This window comes from Chelonus insularis, unplaced genomic scaffold (genome assembly GCF_013357705.1).
Source record: "Chelonus insularis isolate UGA/USDA-ARS -01 unplaced genomic scaffold, ASM1335770v1 contig_35_pilon, whole genome shotgun sequence".
Lineage (NCBI taxonomy): Eukaryota > Metazoa > Arthropoda > Insecta > Hymenoptera > Braconidae > Chelonus > Chelonus insularis.
In genome coordinates, this window is record NW_023276524.1 from 139,142 (window position 1) to 160,599 (window position 21,458).

General features: G+C 29.2%; 3 protein-coding genes across 5 annotated transcripts; all 3 read right to left on the reverse strand.

The window, feature by feature from the left end:
- Positions 1-126: 126 nt before the first annotated feature.
- Positions 127-3,537, reverse strand: alpha-PheRS (phenylalanine--tRNA ligase alpha subunit). Of its 2 annotated transcripts, none has more exons than XM_035083644.1 (8): positions 3,382-3,537; positions 2,884-3,066; positions 2,446-2,786; positions 2,025-2,362; positions 1,740-1,924; positions 1,290-1,651; positions 1,120-1,221; positions 127-956 (listed from the first exon to the last, which is right to left on the reverse strand). In XM_035083644.1, exons 2-8 carry the CDS (start codon positions 3,022-3,024, stop codon positions 368-370), a joined length of 2,058 nt encoding a protein of 685 aa, XP_034939535.1. In that variant the 5' UTR covers positions 3,025-3,066; positions 3,382-3,537; the 3' UTR covers positions 127-367. The 2 variants fall into 2 exon arrangements, with proteins under 2 accessions (XP_034939535.1, XP_034939536.1); XM_035083645.1 differs by having other exon boundaries at positions 824-956; positions 1,093-1,221.
- A 350-nt stretch (positions 3,538-3,887) lies between these two features.
- On the reverse strand, positions 3,888-4,814 carry RNASEK (Ribonuclease kappa). 2 transcript variants are annotated; one of them, XR_004690317.1, is made up of 3 exons: positions 4,672-4,814; positions 4,263-4,573; positions 3,906-4,180 (listed from the first exon to the last, which is right to left on the reverse strand). XR_004690317.1 is itself a non-coding variant. In XM_035083647.1 (2 exons), the coding sequence occupies exons 1-2, from the start codon at positions 4,738-4,740 to the stop codon at positions 4,349-4,351; spliced, it is 294 nt and encodes a 97-aa protein (XP_034939538.1). In that variant the 5' UTR covers positions 4,741-4,745; the 3' UTR covers positions 3,888-4,348. The 2 variants fall into 2 exon arrangements, 1 of the variants encoding a protein (XP_034939538.1); XM_035083647.1 differs by having other exon boundaries at positions 3,888-4,573; positions 4,672-4,745.
- On the reverse strand, positions 4,784-8,099 carry mre11 (double strand break repair nuclease mre11). Its single transcript, XM_035083646.1, has 11 exons — positions 7,862-8,099; positions 7,590-7,758; positions 7,371-7,504; positions 7,085-7,275; positions 6,802-7,015; positions 6,460-6,714; positions 6,278-6,359; positions 6,051-6,201; positions 5,823-5,980; positions 5,620-5,752; positions 4,784-5,545 (listed from the first exon to the last, which is right to left on the reverse strand). Exons 1-11 carry the CDS (start codon positions 7,971-7,973, stop codon positions 5,174-5,176), a joined length of 1,971 nt encoding a protein of 656 aa, XP_034939537.1. The 5' UTR covers positions 7,974-8,099; the 3' UTR covers positions 4,784-5,173.
- Between the last annotated feature and the right edge of the window lie 13,359 nt (positions 8,100-21,458).

Sequence of the window (21,458 nt, forward strand, 5' to 3'; positions counted from 1 at the left end):
TGTTTATGCATTAAATTATTTCATTTATCACATTAAATTTTTATAGTACACGCACTGTTAATACAACTAATGGTAATCATCCGGAAAAAGACTATTCAATTCTATTTATAATAAAAACAGTTTAGATGAAGATTAAAAATATCTTTATTTGAACAATCCGTTCAACTACTTGATCACATTGTTGTTTAAAAATATTTTTACATTTGTTATGCATTATTAGATTAAATACAAATGGAAAATTTTATTGTAAGAATTAATATTTCATTAATCGCAATATTTTTGAAATAATCTTCAAGATTGCGAACACTAAAAAAAATAGAGTACTGTCTTATCAAAATGATTGACTTATTATTATTTTATTAGATTATTATCGTTGAGCTTCAAGCATTATGTCTATAATGGAAAGTTCTTCAAAGACGTAGCGTGTTTTTGATTTACTTCGTAAATCATTTATTTGATATTTATTTTCTTTGTGAAGAGAAGTATGAATCTTTTCTAACGCTACATCGATTTTACAAGCATATTTTGCTCCATTAGTTTCATATTTCAACAATGAAGGATTAATTGACTCAATTAAACGATTCAAATAGCGTGCAATATTAATTACGCCACAGATTTCCCGTGATGCTTCAAATTTCATTACTGAATCAACACCTAAAGTTTTCCAAATAAAAACTATTGATACATCAGTCTTTTTTGGAGTGCGAAATTTGCCACAGAAATTTTTTAGATCTTCTGTAATATTTAAAACTGTTGAGTGCACATGAACTGATACTGATATTGTAAAACAATTTTCGGCTAATAAAAGAAGTGATTCAAGCCATATTATTGGATGTTTAGGATCACAAAAAATAACAAAGCTTTGTGGCTCAAGTTTTTTTTGATTTGCCGTTGGCTTTGATGCATTCAAGCAATCAGCTCCCAAGTTATCTTTGAAAGAAGATTTTTTATGTATTCTGAAAACAAAAGGTTTTAAAATAAGCTTTTGACAATTATTTGTCGATTAACTAAAAAAAAATAAAACAAACAAGAAAAAAAATTGATATTATTGTTTATAGTGTTGAACACTTATAGAAATCAATTAATAAATACCTCAAAAAAAATTTAATGGATATTTACTTTTCTAAGCGACAAATGGGATTGTTGTAAACCATTTGCAAATCCACTCTTGGTCCTACTAAATCTCTAATATTATCTAGTTTGTATTTAATCATTGTTGGCCTTTAAAAAATTGTTCAATTAATTCATACTTGAATAGGAATCGATTGATTTCTAATAATAATATTTACCTTTCTAAAGATAATCCCCAAGCTATAACATTTACATTCTCCGGTAATCCCATCGGTAATAACATTTCCGGTCTAAATACTCCACTATTACCTATCTCAATCCACTTTCCTAGACCTTCGTGAAAACAAAATACTTCCATACTTGGTTCTGTATAGGGATTATATGCTGGTTTGAATTTCAATTTTTCAATTCCAAGCTTTTTGAAGAACTCATATAGGGTGCCTATCAAATCTCCTAACGTAAGATTATAATCCGCTATAAAACCTTCAACTTGATGGAATTCCGCAAGGTGAGTAGCATCTAGAGTTTCATTTCGAAAGACTCGATCAATGCTAAAGTACTTTACTGGCCTAAATTTGCCCTAAAATTGAATTTGTCGATGGTTCATTTAATATAAGTACTTCAATATATTTTTATAAATTGCATTAAGGCTTTAAAAATAATTATACCTCTTGCATCAGTTTATACAACATACGAGCGCTCACAGCTGTTGTATGTGTCCGCAAAAGATTCTTTTGCGCTTCCTCTATCTTCCAATCGTAAAGATAACCTTTGGATCCATATCCTCCTTTGCTGTGAACTTGTTTGACTTTTTCTAAATAATCTTTTGGAAATTTTGTTGAATACTTTGGCTCTGAAATCAAAAAGAAGTTTTTTTTTATAAATTATCATTATTATTATAATGACTAAACTTATAGATTTAAATTCAATTAATCAATAAACTATTTAATTACCAGAAATAAAGAAGGTGTCATGAGCATCTCGAGCTGGATGTTGCTGAGGCTGGAATAAAGCATCAAAATTCCAAAATGAGCTTTCAACGAAATTATTTGTGGACATCTCAGTGAATCCCATTTCAAGGAAAATCTTTCTAAACTCAGTCCGAACTTTGAGCAAAGGATGTAGATGTCCAATATCCAATGCCGATCCCATTGCATCGAAATTATAAGGTTTGAATTTTTTCTCTTTCCATGCATCATTTACCAGAAGATCAGATGTTAAGTCAGCCTCTAATTTTTCAATGTTGGTTGAAAAATTTGATCCTTTTTTTACTACCATACTTTTTATAATTCTAAAATGTTTACGTAATTAATTTTTATGATTGAAGATATCAGTTAATCTTAAAAGCATCATGTAGTCAAAAAAATTACTTACATTTCCTGAAGCAACTTTCTCTTTTTATACTCAACTTTAATACTATCACTAAGATTGCCAATATTTTTTAAATTTTGTTGAGTACTATCTTCTATTGATGATACATTCTTAGTTACCATAGGTTTGCCAGTACTTTTATCGAGTTTAATCCATCCAGCGACTAATGCTTTAGAAAAACCAACTTTAGCATATGGAACAGAATTCATAATTTCTGATTGTAAAATTCCTTGTTCTGGAACAGCATAAAATACCGCAGCTTCATGACTCCCATTTTCAATAACATGTTGACCTTCCGTTGTTGGTTCCCACTTTTTGTGACTTATTTGCTCAACTTCAATCACCTTGAAAAATTAATGAACTCTTTGACAAATTGAAGTTGAATAGAATTATTAGTAATTTATTATTATATATGTAATAAATAATGTCAAGCATAATTACGTTATCAAGAGTCTGAAGACTTTTAATAGCTCCAATTATTTTCTGATGATCTTCATTGAAGATATTAACTAAATCTAGTGAATTCACATCACTATATTTTTCAAGATAGGAGAGGATATTCCCAGCTAATTCGCTTGCCATATTTTTTTATTAATAAAAATGTTATTATATCATCTCATAAACCTAATGAAGAAAAATAAATTAACCATGTGATTTAAAAGCAAACATCTTGTATATTATTTGACAGGTTTATATAAATATTCATGTTATCATACCTTACAGATTAGAAATAATTTAATAATATAGTATAATTAATAATAATCAAAATAATTTATCAAAGTGAAATAGAATTAGAAAAAATCTCAAAGATGCGGCTTCAACGAATAAGAAATATTAGATTATTCAGTGAATTTATTACTCTAACCTTATGATCATGCCAAGTCACTAGTTTATTTCATTTTATTATAAGTAAATTAAATAATTAAAATACTAATGTACCTCATGAAAATTGATAAATTTCAGTTTGATAAAACCAAGATTCGACAGATGTTTTGCAAATATCACACAAAAAATTGTAATAAACCTGAAAGAAGAATATTCCAAAAATAGAGAATTGAGCTCTAGCGTCAATAATTTTAACTGATTGATACCGGCGGTAATTTTAAGGTGATAAGAATTTCCATTTGATTCATGACTTATATGATTCTTTGTAAAAAATATATATATATATATATAAGCTGTAATAAATCTACAGGATATATTTGAAACCAATAATATAATCGATTGATTGTTTATTTAAATGTATCATTTTTGTCTTTAACATTATTTTTGTTTAATTTCATAATACTAATATAAATTACATTATACTTAATTATAGTTTTTTTTAATCCTATGCAACAAAAGCAACTATTGAGAACATTATGTTGAATTACAATTACATATATTATATAGTTTATACAAGTTTTAAAAACAAATCTATGGACAACTGAAATTTTGAAATAATTACTTACATGGTCTATTTTTAAAATTTACAAATAATATGGAATGCTTCAAAGAAATCTTTATGATTTTTATTTGCATTTTCGTATTTAAAACGCATAACATTTTACTTAACAGATCAATTGGCAAATAAATAATTATAGTGAATTCATAAAAATTATTTCAAGTTAAAATATATAAATAATAATTGGATAGACTCTTCAAATAGAATGATAACCATTTACATAGATAAAAACACTTTTTATACATGATAAAATAACTTGCTCACTCAGCTTTTTACTTTCTCATTTTCTTTTTGCTAACAAATAATTATTCTGATTAATATTTTCAAATTTTCAAAAAAATATAATCTAAAATTGATGCGTTAAAATTAGTTTTACCTCAATAGTATCACTAGACGAAGAATTTATATTTTCATGGTAATTAGGAGGATTTGATAATTACAAAGAAGCTAAATGATGAAATTTTAAACACTTAATGATGTTCTTGAATTAACATAAAATTGATGACCAGAAAATAGGAAGGTAAAAACGTAGAGACAGGCAGCTATCCAACAATTGTAGGCATTTTGAGTATATCCTGAATCAACGTGAGTATAAAACTCTTCTGGAGTTGAAATTTCCAGTCCTTCTAGAGAGATATCTTCGATTAAAGCTACACTTTTTATATAGAAAAATATTCCCATGAGGAGCTGTAATCAAGATCATGAAACAGATTAGTCTAAAAATAACAAGAGACACTTTTTCGGTCGAATTAAAACTTCAAATAAATGTAAATATAATAGTTTACCAGCTGAATTATTCCCCAAGTAGATAAAATGAGGCCACACAGGGCATATTTTGGACCACAAACTTTCATTTTGATTTAAGAAAACTATAAATCCGTAAAATAAACCAACGGATTTTCAGTAAAAATATTTTTTATTAAACTAATAACTACTCCAATAAATTGTTACGCCCAGCTGGGTCATATGATTACAATCGATATCTCGTACACTCGACTTTGGCAACCGGAAACCAATATTTGTAGGTTAGAAATTTCGAAATTGTGCTCTAACGCCATCTGAATACGATAAATTCCAAATTCTTTTTGAAAGTTTTATCGATATCACTGAAATTTTTATTATAATACATTGACATCTGTATGAAATAAATACATTTTTATAAAATATAAATTTATGATGTATGCTTTCAACTATTTTACAGTTATAAATTAATAAAATGCAGGTTTTTTTAAAGTAACTTTTGAAAACTTTGTAACATTTAATTGTGTAAAAATAATTAATATAAAATTAATCAGAATCACTTAACACAATATTTTCATACTCAGACATAGAATCGAATACGGATTTTGCTGAGTTAGCAGTACTCTTAACTTGGCTGAGAGTTTGAGCAACACGTTCACGTGAAGGTGTTCTTAATCCAACTACGGGGGAGCTTGTACTAACATCTAATGGTGCTTTTGCTGCTCGTCCTCTACTTGTACTACGTACTCTTGATCCTCTAGATCCTCGAGGACCTCTCGATCCCCGTCCTCGAACACGGGTTTTTGGCACTAGAGATGATGGTGCTGCCATATCATCATCATCAGAAAGAGCAAAATCAATTGTACTAGTAGATTTTAACAATTCTCTTGCTTCAAGATCATCCAGTAATTTTTGATACTGCAAAACATTTATAAAGTTCAGTTGAATTCTATTCTAAACAATAATTAATCATTAAATAAATATAAATCAACCTCTTTTGCTTCATCTGTATCGTTTATTTTAGCTCTTATTCGATGATACTTTTCGATTTCTTCATCATAAGAGTCTTTAGTTAGATTCGTTTTTCGACCTTCTAGAAAATCCAATGTTTTGTTGATTTGATGTCTGTAAATAAATTATTTTTTAGTAAAGATATTGTAAAAATTTATTATATGATAGTTTTAGCTATAATTACTGGATTATACTAGGAAGTGCATCGTCATCATTAACTTTAACGCATCTTTCTAAGGCTTCATTCATTCCTATCAGTGACAAAATTTTGAGTTTATAATTTGTTTTTTCAAAATATGCTTTCACTCCATTTCTAACAGAAAACGACCAATCTCTATCATCCTGAAAATGAAAAATATGGTTTTACTGATAAATACTAATGAATTGTTTAGAATAGTTCAATTAGTTTTACTTCTCTATGACTGAAACATTCTGCTAAAGCCTGAGCTGCATCATCATCCAGACCATCTACAACAGTTCGTCCTTGATTTCCTGATCTTTCTTTAGAAAATATGACTAGATCAGTGGCATTGGCTACTCGATCACAATATTTTCTTGTAATTCTGTAGAAAAAAAATTAGAAAACTTGTAAAAAAATATTGTGTTTAGTTTATAAAATGATTAAAACAATCAATTTACTTCATTATATCAAATTTATGAATATCGTCTGAATAAAGTAACTTTAACCGAATCAGTGGAAGTGTAGGCTGCTCAGGGTGACCTGTATAATAAAAGTTCATAAAAAACTAATATGTATATAGAATGTATGTTGATATACAGAGTACATGGATCTCTATTGAAAAAGTGAATGTTTGATATACCAGTCAATAATGGTTTCACTGCCTCAAAGACAGTGTGTTCAATGTAATCATCAACATATTCAATAAGCCCATCCGGAGTAGGATCACAATACTCTTTTCTGATAATTTCTTTTAAAGAAATACTATCATATACGAAAGGTCTTATTGTTTTTAGTTTTAATGGTTCCAATATAAATTTAGTTCTATGGATTTTCAGTAACCCCACATGTTTTGGTTTAGATTCACCTATACTTAGAGAAGTTGCCACAGAACTACCTGTTGAATGTAATACGTATTGAAATTCATGTAATAACTTTATATTCAATCAATAGAGTAAATGTTCTGTCGGTTCCATAAATGTACCTGGTTGTGTAATATAATAAAAATTATCATTGGGTAACTTAATTTCTTCTGGAACAATTCTACATTCATGTTCATGACCCCAAAAAACTAAATCAATGAATTCTGGTAATTTATCTTCAGCTATAAAAGCCCCTTTAGTATGTTGAGCTCTGTTTTGATGAAGAACGAGAATATTGAAACATTTTTGTGGTATGTTGGGTCGTAAGAATGTAACCTGTAATAAAGAAATTTTCTCAGTAAAAAGAATCACAAAAATATTGAAGCAAATAATTAAAATAAATACCATATCAGAATTAAATAGTCTAGATAAATGTCGTTCTCCAACATAACTTATACCATAAATAGCGATGTATGTTCCACCTTTCTCTAGAACTATCGGTGTTATGGTAATTTTACTTAGATCGGATATTTTTGAAAAATAATTAACGAATCCTGATGCTTCTAATATATCCAGAGTACCAGTATAATGGAAACCTTAATAAATACGAAGTTAATATTTATGAACATTTTTTTGTAGAAACTTTAAATAATTGTTTTGAATATAAATAATTTGTTTTTGATTATCTTACTAGGATTATCATGATTTCCATGAATAGTAAAAATTGGTAGTGACACGCTCAAATTTTCATTTTCAAAATTTAAAGTACTATTTGAACTCGAGAGAACATCAGCAGGATTCGATAAAAATGAAAATGTGATTGATCTGTTAACAAAAAAATGTCAGTGATATTTTTAGAAAATTTTCAATATTAATGATTAAACAAAAAATATCGAATAGAAAAAAGTACCGATTTCCCATACAGTATTTTTTTAGTAAATTTATGCATTGTAAAACTACAGGTTGGGATGGTTTACTATCGTGGAATAAATCTCCTCCAAGAAGCATAAAATCAACCTCATTTCTTACTGCAAGTTGTAGAATTTCCTCAAAAGTTGTGAAACTATCGTTTCTGATAGCTAAAAAATAAAAGAAAAACATGATTTTGAAGAAAATAAGACAAATTAAATGACTTAGTAGCATTAAATATATAGAGAATTTAGTAGATAATTATTAACGTACACTTTTTAGACAGGCTTTCTTCATAACCCAAGTGGATATCACTTGCAATTAGAATTTTAAATATTTGATGATCCGGAGGATTTTGAGAAGATGAAGATCGTGAATCCGACATTCTTAAATAATAAATATTTCTGTATTTATTAATAAGTAATCATAAAATACACGATTATTCTATGCACATTTTCAAAATTGTTTACACTTTTGTTCGAATCATAAGAAAAACACGAAAACAACAAGGCAGACAACAATTGTTTATTTTCGTAATAAATGGCGCTAGCAGTACACTCGGCTTGGGAGCGTGACATCCGTCCCCAATAAGATGTCAGTCAAAGGCATTTTTACAATCTTTTAAATTTAAATCTTTAATGTTTATCATTTCATTGAACAGTCAATTTAAGAATTTAGGACGGGTAAATTATCTTGCGTCGGTATAGTAGAAAAAAATTCACTAGTGTCACTGTTTTCTGATAGATGACAGTAATTGCACTGTTTTCAATCAAAAATTCGAAATGCTTATACAAAAAAAAGTCTTCTTTCTGGCTCATGTAATTCCTACTACATGAATAAGGATGTTTAGGCTAATAATCTAATGATAATAACATTTTTATCTTAAGGTTAACGTAATAACGTAATCCAAGTGAAAACAATTTGAAAACTGAATTATTAAAAAGTTGAAAAACTTCGAAAATAATGTCTGTCAGTATTATTCTCTTTTTTAATAAACATAAACAATTTTTGTGCAACGAAAAAAAAAAGTTTTATTACTTAAGTTTTTATAAAAATAAATCAGTATTTGCAATGAATACCTCAATTTACCTGAATTTAAATATAAATATAATATGAATATAAATTTATTAATGAATTTCAATATAAATCACTAGTCAATTCAATTATTTTAAAATAAAATAATCAGGGTCAATTAAAGAATTCAAAAATCATTCCTGAAGTTATAAGTCTAACTTTTATTTATATTTGAGAAAATTTACATTTGCTTGTATCTCTCTAACTTTGGTTTTCTACACTTCCAAATTATGAGCCACGTTGTCTCAGCTCCCGTCGAATATTTGTGCGTTTAACTACTGCCCACAAATATTCTGACAATGTCATCCTATATGTAAATTAATATTATAGCCAATTATTTAAATTTAATATAAAATGATTGAATAAATTCAAATCATAATCACTAAGCTAAAGCTGTTTCTGAAGCTGAACATCATGATGCTGAAGTTGTTTCTGAAGCTGAAGATCATGATGCTGAAGCTGTTTCTGAAGCTGAGAATGATGATGCTGTTTTAAGTGTTGAAGAGGATGATACTGAAGCTCTCCCAGGAGTTGAAAATAATAATTCTGAAGCTCTTCCAGGAGTTGAAAATAATAATTCTGAAGCTCTCCCAGGTGCTGAAAATGATGTTGTAATGATGCAAATAGGTAATAAAAATTGATTTTTCCTGAATTTAATATATGTATACTCTATGACTCTATACTGATTTGATAATAAATTTTTTGAATTAATGTTCCAGCAAGAGAGAACAACTCTAATGGATCAGGGCTGTGGAGAAGTATTGATAGTCTCCACTTTGAAAACATAGAAATGGAAGAAGACAATGATAAAGAAATCTGCGCTATTTGTTTAATAAATAAGGCAAAAGCCAAATTTTCTATGGGTCGTCATATATGCTTGTGCCTTAAATGCACATATATTATTGAACACTGTGCAGCTGCATATAGGCGACGTAACTTGAGCGTAAAGTATAAATGCATAATTTGCAGACAAAAGTTACTGGCAATTGTTCGAGTCATTTTCTAATTATTATTTCTATTTAGGGATAGACTTTAATTGTCATAGTTTATTCTATCCAATTGATTTGAATTTAATCTCAGTTTTTAGTAAAAAATATTCTTATAAATTACTTTCATTACTCTCTAAAATAATAAACAAATGAAAGAATAGCAAGTCTTAAGAAAAGTAAATTATAATTATTAAGATTAAAATTACGAGCTAATTATTATGTTCAATGGACGAGTAAAAAAATCTACATTTACAGTCTAAAAACCTTTCTTAATTTTTCTAAAGCAGTATGTTACTCGTTACATATTGATCAATAATACTATTTATTAGACAGAAATTTATTTTCTTCAACCTCATCTGTGCTACACTTCTGTAGAATAGAGAAAACAAATTAAGTTATTTTTTTTAAAAAAATACTTATTATTATGTAACTTATATACACGTATAATATATTTTTATTTGAGTAATTAAAAATACTTAATGGAAAAATTACGTTTTTGTGTTAAAACTAATTGTCGTGTGAACTAAATTAAGTAATGATAAAAATTTAATAGAATTTTAATTTTATTTCTCTTTAATATATAATTTATTTGTGTGAAAATTTATTGTGTTTTTTAAAAATATGTTATTATTGAAAAAAGAGTTTGAAATAAAATTTATATTAAAAAAAAACCTGTAAAAAAATTTAATTACACGATGGAAGAAACTAACTTTATTAGAAAAGTTAAACTAATCGTAAATTAATAATACAAATAATATATTTTATTTATAATTACGATAACACTAGAAGACTGTCTTACTGATAGTCAATTAAAACACAAACTAACTAAAGAAATAGCAAGTAATTCAGTTACTTGAATGATTGATGAAACGAAAAAAGGAAATATATTGAAGGAAAATTCAATTTAAAAGTAAAGTATTTTTTTATTATTTTGAATTGTGTAATTGAAATTGTAAAGAAATTAACTCAATATAACTTGATGTGGTATATCTCTAACGATGGAAGATATCGATATAAGTAATTGGTTTTAAAGAAAATTATGCTCCATTTCAAGAAGATCAATATAAAATTTATTTTTGGTAAGTAAAATTGCTATTAAACAGTTCAAAATTCAAAGTCATTAAAAAAAAAATTATTTATCTTTATATTTTTACATTCCATTCTTCATATTAAATTAATATTTAATATCAAGAGAATTATTATAAAGAATTTGAAGAGCTTTGAGTAAATAAATTGTGGCCATTAATGTTGGTAGTAAATGAGTACATCCTTCCTGTTGGATGATATTATTTTTTATGGAGAATTGTATATATGAGTTATATCTTATTTTATCGTACCATTGAAATACGATATCAACGATAATAAATACTGAATTTTTTCACTTAAGTGTGACAGAAATGAACTTACTTGTAACTGTGTGACAGATATTACTTGTAAACATAATTCGTGATGAAGTTTGAACTCTATTGAGTTTGATACAATCATTGGATATCCAAAAATAAAATTATAAATAAATTACCACTCTTCCTACGTTAATGATAAGAATAATGATGAATACTTTATCAATATTATTTTTTAACGAGCTTTCTTGTACAATTTATAACTTACTTCTAAATTTAATGTATCCAAACCAATGTTATCTATGCTTCATAATGCAGGATATTTTTCATTTATGCATTCTTTGTTAAATTTATCTAATATAGATGATATTTTTGTTCGATTATATAAAAAAATGCTCCTTCTTTATTACTGATAACTTTTTTATTAACTTCAGGATTTTCTCCTATAATAACTGGATGACTTGGTTTCTTTTATGTAACTTCACGTATAATCTTCATTGAAATTACATGGCTATTTTAAATTATCATTTATTATTATCATTAGATTATTAGCCTAAACATCCTTATTCATGTAGTAGGAATTACATGAGCCAGAAAGAAGACTTTTTTTTGTATAAGCATTTCGAATTTTTGATTGAAAACAGTGCAATTACTGTCATCTATCAGAAAACAGTGACACTAGTGAATTTTTTTCTACTATACCGACGCAAGATAATTTACCCGTCCTAAATTCTTAAATTGACTGTTCAATGAAATGATAAACATTAAGGCTGGGCTGAAGTCAGAAAGTTTCCCGGAGTTGACTTTACGCCCTCGTGTTGTGCGGCAAAAGGCCGAAGCTTGACATCAATTGAAATTGAGTAGGTAACAGAGAAATCGTTTGAAAAATGATAATTTTCAGGGATGCACTACAAAAAAGGAGCCTTAGGGCACCAAGAAATTTACAAATTTTTGAATAATCTGTTTCGAGCAAGACAGAGCACAGAATATATGTATCTATCTCCGTCTTATTTTTCAGAGAAGACTGCGAGTTCGAACAGTTGACGAGCAAGCACATTCCCCACCCTCTGTTACCAAGCCTGAAGCTTATGATATCTAAACGTAAACAAAGCAAATGAAAATATGTTGGCTCTGTAGTCAGAAGGTTCGCCAGTTATTTTACCGAACGGTGTTCGATTCCAATTGCGGCAAAATTGTTTTTTTATTTAAATTGCATGTAATTGCAATTTTATCATGCCAAACATGAGTTTTAAATTTCAATTTTTATGTAAAATTTTTTTTTCAATTAATCAATGACAAATGAGAAAATATTTGAACAGGGCCATTAACCTTTTTTTGTACAAATACATTGATAATAGCCTTTTTTAACAACTTATTAACAATAAAAAATAGTTTAAACAATCCGCGGCGAGTTCCGACACTTCACCGGCAAGCTCTACCCTCACTCTCTGTGCCCAAGCCTGTAGCTTATAATTTTCAAGCATCGTTTATATAATTGGAACTATAATAGCTCAATGGTTAGAGCCCCGACCTTTTATTTTGCTGGGCAGGGTTCGATCCCAGTCATAGGCAATTTTTTTTTCTGTTTTTTGCTTAAGTGACTTTAAATACTCATAAATTAATTCATATATTTGATTAAATTATTCTTCCAATTAATTACGGAAAACAACTTGTTTTTCTGAAAATAAGCTGAGGGTGAGGAACGAGTTACTATGAATTCTCTTTTTTCGAAAGTGTTGTCTTTAAAAGACAATAGGAATTGATTTTGAACTTATATAAACAACCAATTATTGTATTTATATAAAATTTTAATGAAAAAAAAAAATTGGCTATAACTGGGATCGAACCCTAATCGGTAAAATGAAAGCTTGGTGTTCTACCTACAGAGCTAACATATTATCTCTGACATCATGTTTATGTTTATAAATTGTATAATGCAGGCTTGAGTACGAAAGGTGGGGATAGAGCTTGCCGGCGAAGTGCCGGAAATCCCCGTGGATTATTTCAACTACTTCTAAATATTTCTAAATTGCTTAAAAAAAAGCTACGTTCATATAGCTATAGTAAAAAAAGTGTTTATAACCCTGTTCATATGTTTTCCGACTCGGCGTCGATAAATTACATAAATAATTGAGAAAAAAAAAATCAAATCGTTGTAAACAATTACTTTTGGCATGTTAATATTATAATTACATGCAAATCTAACAAATAAAAAAGAAAAAAAAACTTTATCATGACTGGAATCGAACCCTGCCTAGCAAAATAAAAGACCGATGCTGTAACCACTGAGCTGTTATGGTTTCAGTACGCTTATATATGCTTAAAAATTATAAGCTGCAGGCTTGGGCACAGAGAGTGGGGGTAGAACTTGCCGGGAAAGTGCCGAAACTCGCCACAGATTGTTTAAACTACTTTTCAATGTTAATAATAATATGATTAACTTGTTAATAACATAACATTGTTAATACATGTAAAGATGTATAAGTTGTTAAACACAGGCTATTATCAATGTATTTATACAAAAAAAAAGTTTATGGCTCTGTTCAAATATTTTCCGACTTAGTGTCAATAAATTCAATGAGTAAAGAGAAAAAAAAATCAAATCATTATAATGGATCAATTATGGCATGTCAATATTATAATTACATGCTAATCTAACGAATAAAGTAGAAAAAAAAGTGATTATGACTAGGATCGAACCCTGCCCGGCAAAATAGAACTCTGACGTTCTAATAGTCCAATGAAGGGATGGCCGAAACTACCATATTGCGGTAAAAGAATGAAACCAACGCGAAAATGTGCATAAGGGTCGTAGGAATATTATTGCAAAAAGTCAGGATCCTAAATGCAAAGGAACCCTTGCAAAAAAAAATGCGAAAGAGTGCAAAAATGACTTTTTCCGTAATATCTCGAGAACGGCTGGAAATATGGAGAAAAGTTTCAAGTAAAAGTTGTAGAGAATTAAATTCTCTACAAAAAAGTATTTATACATTTTTTACTTATCTCTTACCGTTTATAAATTATATGCCATCAAAGGGACCGTGGAACGTCGAATTTTTTTTTAAAATTATTTTATATTTAAAAAATTTTTTTTTTAAAAAAAACCAAATCAGAGGGCTTCTTTATTACTCTGACAATATTTTCAAAGGTTTTTTTTTTTTTTTAATGAGCTTTTCATTAATTAATATTAATTTGAAAATTTCAAATTAATTTTACTTGGATATCCATTTTAATCCACGTGAGATAGATGAAAAAAATTTATTGGGGGACTTTTCATTTCTTATATTACTGCCGCTGAGAGAGAACGACATATCTCTCCTTTTCATTCGCACTCATTACATTTTTTTGCACATGCGCGGCGCATAGAAAAGTGTAAGTGCGAGAGAGAACGGCAGTTTCTTCCGTTTCACTTGCACTCACTATATTTTTATACACCTGCGGAGTACACTACAAAATATAAGTGCGAGTGAGATCGCATACTCCTCTAGTGGAAGCGCAAAAGATAGAAAAGGGCTCATTGAATCCTACTGTAAACATAGAAAATTTTATTACTGCTATTATTCTATATGAATAGTCAGCAGCTATGGACATTCTTGGTTTTGAGTCGAAAATGCTTTTTGACTCAAGCATGAAATCTTTAAAAATTTTTCTAAGTTTTTTAAATATTTAAAGTATGGAAAATTGGGTAAAAAAAAGTAATAATTTTTATATATACAGATCGATAGAGTATTAAATTCTCTATCGAATGGGATCAACTTTTTTTTTGCATTTATATGTTGCATAACACAAAAATTTATCAACTGTTGCAACATTTTGCAATGCTAATATAATTTCAACATCGTTACATACATGTGTACAAATTTTTAAACCTTCCTGATAACCGGAAGTTGACAATCAAATTTATTAAAAAAATAATTCTGTAAGAAAAAGATCTTCTTTTAAAATAATTGTTGTATTCCAAGTATTCCATTTATTAAGTAATTTTCAATTTACAAAACAATTGTATTCTAACTAATATTATTCGTTATTTAATATTGGATATAGGTTCAAAAGAAGATAATTTTTAACAGAGATTTAGTATAGACTTGTCGAAGGAAGAATTGTAACTGATCTAACTAGTGAAGAATGATGATCGTATTTATATTAGTGCATGGTGTGCATTAGGTACTATGGTGGATGGTAGGGCAAAGGTTCCAACGTGGAAAGTTGGGAAATTTGGGCGTTAAGTCAGTGACCGTAGTTTTATTGCATTTCTTTGAAAACGTCATAAAGTTAGAAATTTAGAAAATTTTAGTAAGAATTAGAAAGTTTAATAATTTTATTTTAATTGTCAGTAAATTCTTTTTGTATTAATAATAGTTTTGTTTTAATAATTCTGTTGTTAATATTGGTAAATCATTAGGTTTTCCAACACCTCCCCTTTTAAGTATGAAGACATTGTCTGAAATACTCTTGTTAAAGGATGATGATAGTAATAGTAATAGTGATAAAAATATAGCAAATATTATAATAGTTACAATTAATAGTAGTATTTGTTTTTTTTTTCTTTTTTTCTTAACTAAATATTATAATTTTATAGATATATAAATATAAAATATATATACATATACATATATATATTTTTTTTTTGTAGTTTGAAGGTTATAAAGGTGTAGTGCTGCGTCTTCTGTTTCTGGTGGTTTGTTCGATGATTGTCATTGGTGTCGTCTCATCTGTTTCCTCTGGAATCTCTGACTGTTGTAATGGGATGGTTGTACGTAATTTTGCTCGTTCTTTGTCGTAAATTACAATGTCACTAGTTGAACCTCTGTAATCTCTTCGTAAATCTGAATCAAAACTGCAGTTGACAAAATTTTTGATGATTGGTGGCATCATTTCTCCGGTTTGACGATTTTTGGTAAAACAACAAAGTCTTCTTAGCCAGTAGTAACATCCACAGTAGCGACATGTGTTGATGAGAATGATTAAGACAATAATAGCGGCGAGTTCAGCTAGTATTGATGTGTACCAATGTGAATGTGTCACGATGAAGGGTTTATTGAGTTGATTTGATAGAACTTCATTCAGGTCTTCGAGTTTCTTATTAGCAAACTTGAAATCATTTAGATTAATGCTGGTGAGTTGAACTGGTCTTAATTTTGGATTCTGTAGATTGACAAGTTCAGGTGTGGATATACAGCAATCGTGTTCAATGATACTGATTGGTGGAACATAGTATGTTGCGTTTTGTTTGTCGTAGTCCAATGGTTCCAATTGAAATAGATTTGTGTAGCCTTTACAGTTGTTGCCAAGTTTGATGATCCCGGTTTGTTTTAGAGAAATATCTTCAGTGTGATGATCGGTGCATAGGATTGTAAGTGAGACTGGATCTTGCAGAACATAAAGCCATTGATTATGTCCAATATATGTCCATATTTTCACTGAGGCTTTGATTGTTTTAATATCACAATCTTCGGGAATCCTGCTGGTGTGTGGAGATAGTAGAGCAATTTCGCAGGTTTTGGAGTCTGCTGCCTTAGTGATGTGTAGGTCATAGCAGATGAACTGTCCGCTCTGGAACTCAGCACAATTCAATAACTCTTGCAAAAACAAGTATTGGGTTTTGGAATTGGATATGATGAGGTAAGGAAACTTTGGTTGGATGTAGGAAAATAAAGAACTGTTTTTATGTTGCATTGGAAGTGGGATTAGGTGATAAAGTTCATATGGGATTTTTCTAACTGTTGGAACATTTATAGCAAAGATAATGATTTCTTTTTGTATTAGCATTTCAATTTTTATAGTTTTATAAATTTTTCGAATGTTACTAGGATGTGGTTCGATGAAAAGATCGTTTTCTCCTTTGTAATTTAAAAGTTTATTGAGTAGATTTTAGGGCTTACTGAAAGAGGTGAAACAATATTACGAAGTGATAAGTTTATTATTTCTATAGCTTCCGTGTATTCTCGTAGTATTCTACTTGTCAAAAGTGATAGTTCATTAATATGTTCTAATATATCAGAGTCAAATTGTAATCGTTGAATAATATCTGCACTTTCAATTTCGAAACTTTGAATTTGTTTTAAATTATTATTTAGAATTTCTTCTTGACTTTTCAAAGATACTAGAGAGTGGTTGAAATTTCTGACTGTACTTGAGATAATTTGAATTTGAGATTTAAGTAATGTTTGTGTTTGTCTGTTATCGTTAAATAAAGTTTTGATACTATCGTTGTAATATTGAGCGTCATCGGCATCAGGAGTACCGATTAGCCAGTTTAAAACATTTGATATACCATTAATTAATCCACGACTAACGCGTGTTTGGTCAAAAATTAATTGTTGTAGAATTTCATGCTTTTCATTTAGCTTGTTTATATCATTTTCAATCAATTGAACTGTTCTTTTACAATGTAATGATGATTGAACGTGATCTACATGATTGAGTTTTGGTTTGGAACAAAGTCCATTAGTTTGAGATGCAACGTCGAGAATGAGTGTACGAGCTTCCTTAAGATAAGTTGTATTTAGATGGGTTAGTAATGTAAACTTTGAGTTAGATATTTTTGCTGTTCCTAATTTAATATAAAAGATGCCACTAGTGAAAGGTAGAGGGGTATTTTCGAAATGGAAGGAATAGATTGGATTAAGAAGGAGGAGCAAGATTATTAGAATCATCTGGAAAATACAATTTTAATAGATTAGCATGGTATTTGATATGCTTCTTTTTGTTATTAATAATTTCAACGTTATTGTTTGGATAAACTTTAACTACTTTAAAAGGTCCTTTATAATTATTAGCTAATTTTTTTTGATACTCCAGGTTTAACTTGTTTCTGATATATTAATACTAGATCGTTAACCTTGAATTCTTTTGGGTTTGTATGCTGGTCAAAAGAGTTTTTACTTTTTAGTTTTCTATTAATATTATGTTCACGAGCTATTTTGAATGATTGATTCATCCTATATTGTAGTGATTTTATATAATTATCATAAGTGTAACTAAATTTTGGTTCTTGAGTAATGGACGAGGGTAAATAAGCTTTATGACCGAATAATAGTTCATATGGTGTGTAATTAGTCGACTTATGAACCGATGTATTGAAGCTAAACATGGCAAAAGGTAAATATTCATCCCAATTAGTTTGATCAGCCTTGATGTAATGTTTTAAATAATCCTTGATTGTTAAATGAGTTCTTTCGAGACCTCCATTAGTTTCAGGGTGATAAGGGCTGGTTGTTACATGTTTAGTTTTGAATAGATTGCTTAGTTCTTTGATTAAATTTGACATAAAGTCAGTGCCTTGATCAGAAAGGAAAGTTTTAGGAATTCCGAAAGTTGCAAATATTGAGTTGGTTAAAATTTTAGCAACAGTTTGGGCTTCATGGTTTGGTGTAGCAAAAGCAAAAGAATATTTTGTAAAATCATCTTGTGCTGTTAGTATGAATTTGTTACCAGATTTTGTTAATGGTAGAGGGCCGACTATATCTATAGCCAAACGTTCAAAGGGTTGATCGAATATAGTTGTAATTTCCATGCGTTGTTTAGTTGGTTTAAAATTAGTTTTATTTATCTGACATGAATGACATGTCTTGATATATTTTCTAATATCAGATTTCATGTTATGCCAATAGTAAGTTTCTTTAATTTTCCTATATGTTTTGTTAAATCCATAATGACCTGATAGTTTACTATCGTGGTTTTCTTTTAGTATATGGTTAATTTCATTTTGATCTTTGGGAATAATTCTTTTTGTATTAAATATTTTGATTCCGTTTTTAGGAAATAGAAATGTTGTTATTTCGTAGAGGTAAGAAGGTTTTATGTTTTTATCCTTATTAGGGGGAATAATTGTAAATGATTCATTACTAATGATCTTCTTGAGACACTTTAAACTAGTAAATAAATGTTTGCATTCCATCTTATCATTATGTAAATTCTTAGGGAATAAAATATAAACTGTTTGAGTTTTATTAGTAATTTTGATTACTCCGTTAAGGGTAGGTTGAGAATCAGAGAGGTCAAAGTTTTCTTGAATGTATTGGGAATATAAGTTGCTTTCGTCTAAGTCTAATGACCAAAACAGTATGATAGGATTCTTGATCTTTTCTAAAGGTCTATTTTCAATTTCGAATTCGATTTCGTCTGAATTTGTATAGTGAAATTTTATAAAGTTTTTGTAGTTTAGTTCGGCATTAATTGATGTTAGAATATTATGTTTTAGGTGATTTTTTGATACTGGTTGTTCAGGAAAGATTCTTGATAAGCCATCTGCGTTCAAATTGATTCTGCCAGGTTTATATTGTATTTTATATTCATATTCATTAAGTGTCAGTCGCCATCTAACTAGTCGTGAAGAGGGGTTTTTACAATTGAATAGCCATTGGAGTGGTCTATGGTCAGTAAAGATAGTAAAAGATCGTCCAAACAGGTAGGGGCGAAAGTGTTCAATTGATTTTACTATGGCCAGTAATTCTTTCTCAGTTGTGGAATCGTTTTGTTCAGCTGAGTTAAGGATTCTCGAATAGTATGCTACTGGTAGATCTTTATCATTAATGATTTGAGATAAAACACTGCCGATACCGATATTAGATGCATCGCACGTTAATACAAATGGTAAATTGAAGTCAGGATATCGTAGGATTGGTTCAGTTGTTAATTTATTTTTAAGGACTTCGAAAGCAGTTTGTTGTTGCTCAGTCCACGTATAGGGTGTATCGTTTCGTAAAAGCAAGGTTAATGGTTTAGCGATGAGTGAAAAGTTTTGAATAAATTTTCTGTAATACCCGATCATTCCTAAGAATATTCTTAATTCTTTTTGATTCTTTGGGATAGGCATTTGAGAAATAGCATTGATTTTATCAGGATTTGGTTTGATTCCGTCACGAGTAATAACATGACCCAAATATAATCAAGATCGTTTAAGAAATTCGCATTTATCTGGTTGTAATTTTAAATTGTGTTCGCGAAGTCTTTTGAATACGTTTATTAGTTTTTTATTGTGATCTTCTAGAGATGATCCATATATTACAATGTCATCTATGTATACGAAACATTGCTTGTCAGTTAATCCTGATAAAACATTTTTCATTAGGCGTTGGAAAGTCGCTGGAGCATTCTTTGAACCGAATGGCATTCGAATAAATTCAAAGTGTCCTTCAGGGGTTGCAAATGCAGTTTTGGGCGCATCTCTTGAATCCATTTGTATCTGGTGGAATCCACTTGCTAAATCTAAAGTGGTAAAATACTCCGAATGACCTAGCTGATCGAAGATATCTTCAATATTTGGTATAGGGTACGCGTCACCGATAGTTTTCTCGTTTAATAAGCGATAATCAATAATGACACGCCATTTTTGTTTGCCTGAAGCGTCTAATTTTTTTGGAACTATCCATAAGGGGCTAGTCCAAGGACTTGTTGAAGGTTTTATGATCTTTTGGTCTAACATCTTTTGTATTTGATTTTTAACTTCTTCTTTGTGTACTTGAGGGTAGCGGTAGGTTTTTGCTTGGATTGGTCGTTCGTCAGTTGTATCAATTGAGTGTGTCGCAGTTGTCGTATGAGTTAGTAAGTCATCAGGAAGATGAAATATATCATTATATTCAATACAAATTTGTGTAATTGATTCTTGTTCTTCTGTGGTCAAATGATTTAAGCGTAGATAATTTTTAAGGTTCTTTTTCCGATCGAGATTATTTTCAGTATTTACATTGAAGCACAAAATACTATCTTTGTCAGGTAAGGGAAGTACATTGACCTGAGGAGTAAAAGACTGGATGTATTTGTTAGTTGCATTTATTGCCGTAATAAATGCTTGGTTGCCAGGTAAAATGTTGACAATTGAATTTGGAATCATGATACCGCTTATTTCTTGTGATTCAACAATGCCTTCTCTTAAGTTTTGAGGATTGGATAGATTAATTTTTATGACCGTTTCCGTTCGTGGTCCTAAGTTAACGACATTTTTGGGTTGTGGAGTATTTGTATGAAGTGGAATTTTGAATGGTAATGAATTTATTGATAGTTGGGATTGTCCAAAGTCAATTTTTACATTCAGAGATTTGAAAAAGTTTTGGCCTAGTAACCCGTCAAAAGGTACATTTGTTTCATCATCGAGGAGTTGAGCTTTGAGAATAATATCTTGATTATAAATTTTTAAAGGGATTTCAATTTCTCCGAGAGTTTTTAAAGGAGCGTTAGGAGTTATGCCATTAAGAGTTATACATTTGTTATTAGTAAGAATTGGTGAAGTTAGACTTTGCTTTTTAATTAGGGATATTGATGCGCCTGTGTCAACTAGTAGTTTTAATAATTTATTAGGAGTCGTTGATATAGGAGATTTAAATAGCACATATGATAAATCATTTGTATTGAAATTATAAATGTTTGATTGGCTGAAATTCGCGAGTAAATGATTTATTTGATCATTTGAGTTAGGTTGATTTGGATTTGATTCAGTATTGCATACATAAGTAGCAGCGTTAGATT

Bases quoted from the DNA above. Each gene is read 5' to 3' on its own strand.
- mre11 (XM_035083646.1), bottom strand. From the start codon at position 7,973: ATGTCGGATTCACGATCTTCATCTTCTCAAAATCCTCCGGATCATCAA. The intron at 5,753-5,822 runs GTAATTATAGCT...ATTTATTTACAG, and splicing joins GCACTTCCTAGTATAATCCA to ACATCAAATCAACAAAACAT. The intron at 5,546-5,619 runs GTTGATTTATAT...AATGTTTTGCAG, and splicing joins ATACAGATGAAGCAAAAGAG to TATCAAAAATTACTGGATGA.
- alpha-PheRS (XM_035083644.1), bottom strand. From the start codon at position 3,024: ATGGCAAGCGAATTAGCTGGGAATATCCTCTCCTATCTTGAAAAATAT. The intron at 2,363-2,445 runs GTAAGTAATTTT...TAAACATTTTAG, and splicing joins AGAAAGTTGCTTCAGGAAAT to AATTATAAAAAGTATGGTAG. The intron at 1,652-1,739 runs GTATAATTATTT...ATTCAATTTTAG, and splicing joins TGTATAAACTGATGCAAGAG to GGCAAATTTAGGCCAGTAAA.
- RNASEK (XM_035083647.1), bottom strand. From the start codon at position 4,740: ATGAAAGTTTGTGGTCCAAAATATGCCCTGTGTGGCCTCATTTTATCT. The intron at 4,574-4,671 runs GTAAACTATTAT...TCTTGATTACAG, and splicing joins CTTGGGGAATAATTCAGCTG to CTCCTCATGGGAATATTTTT.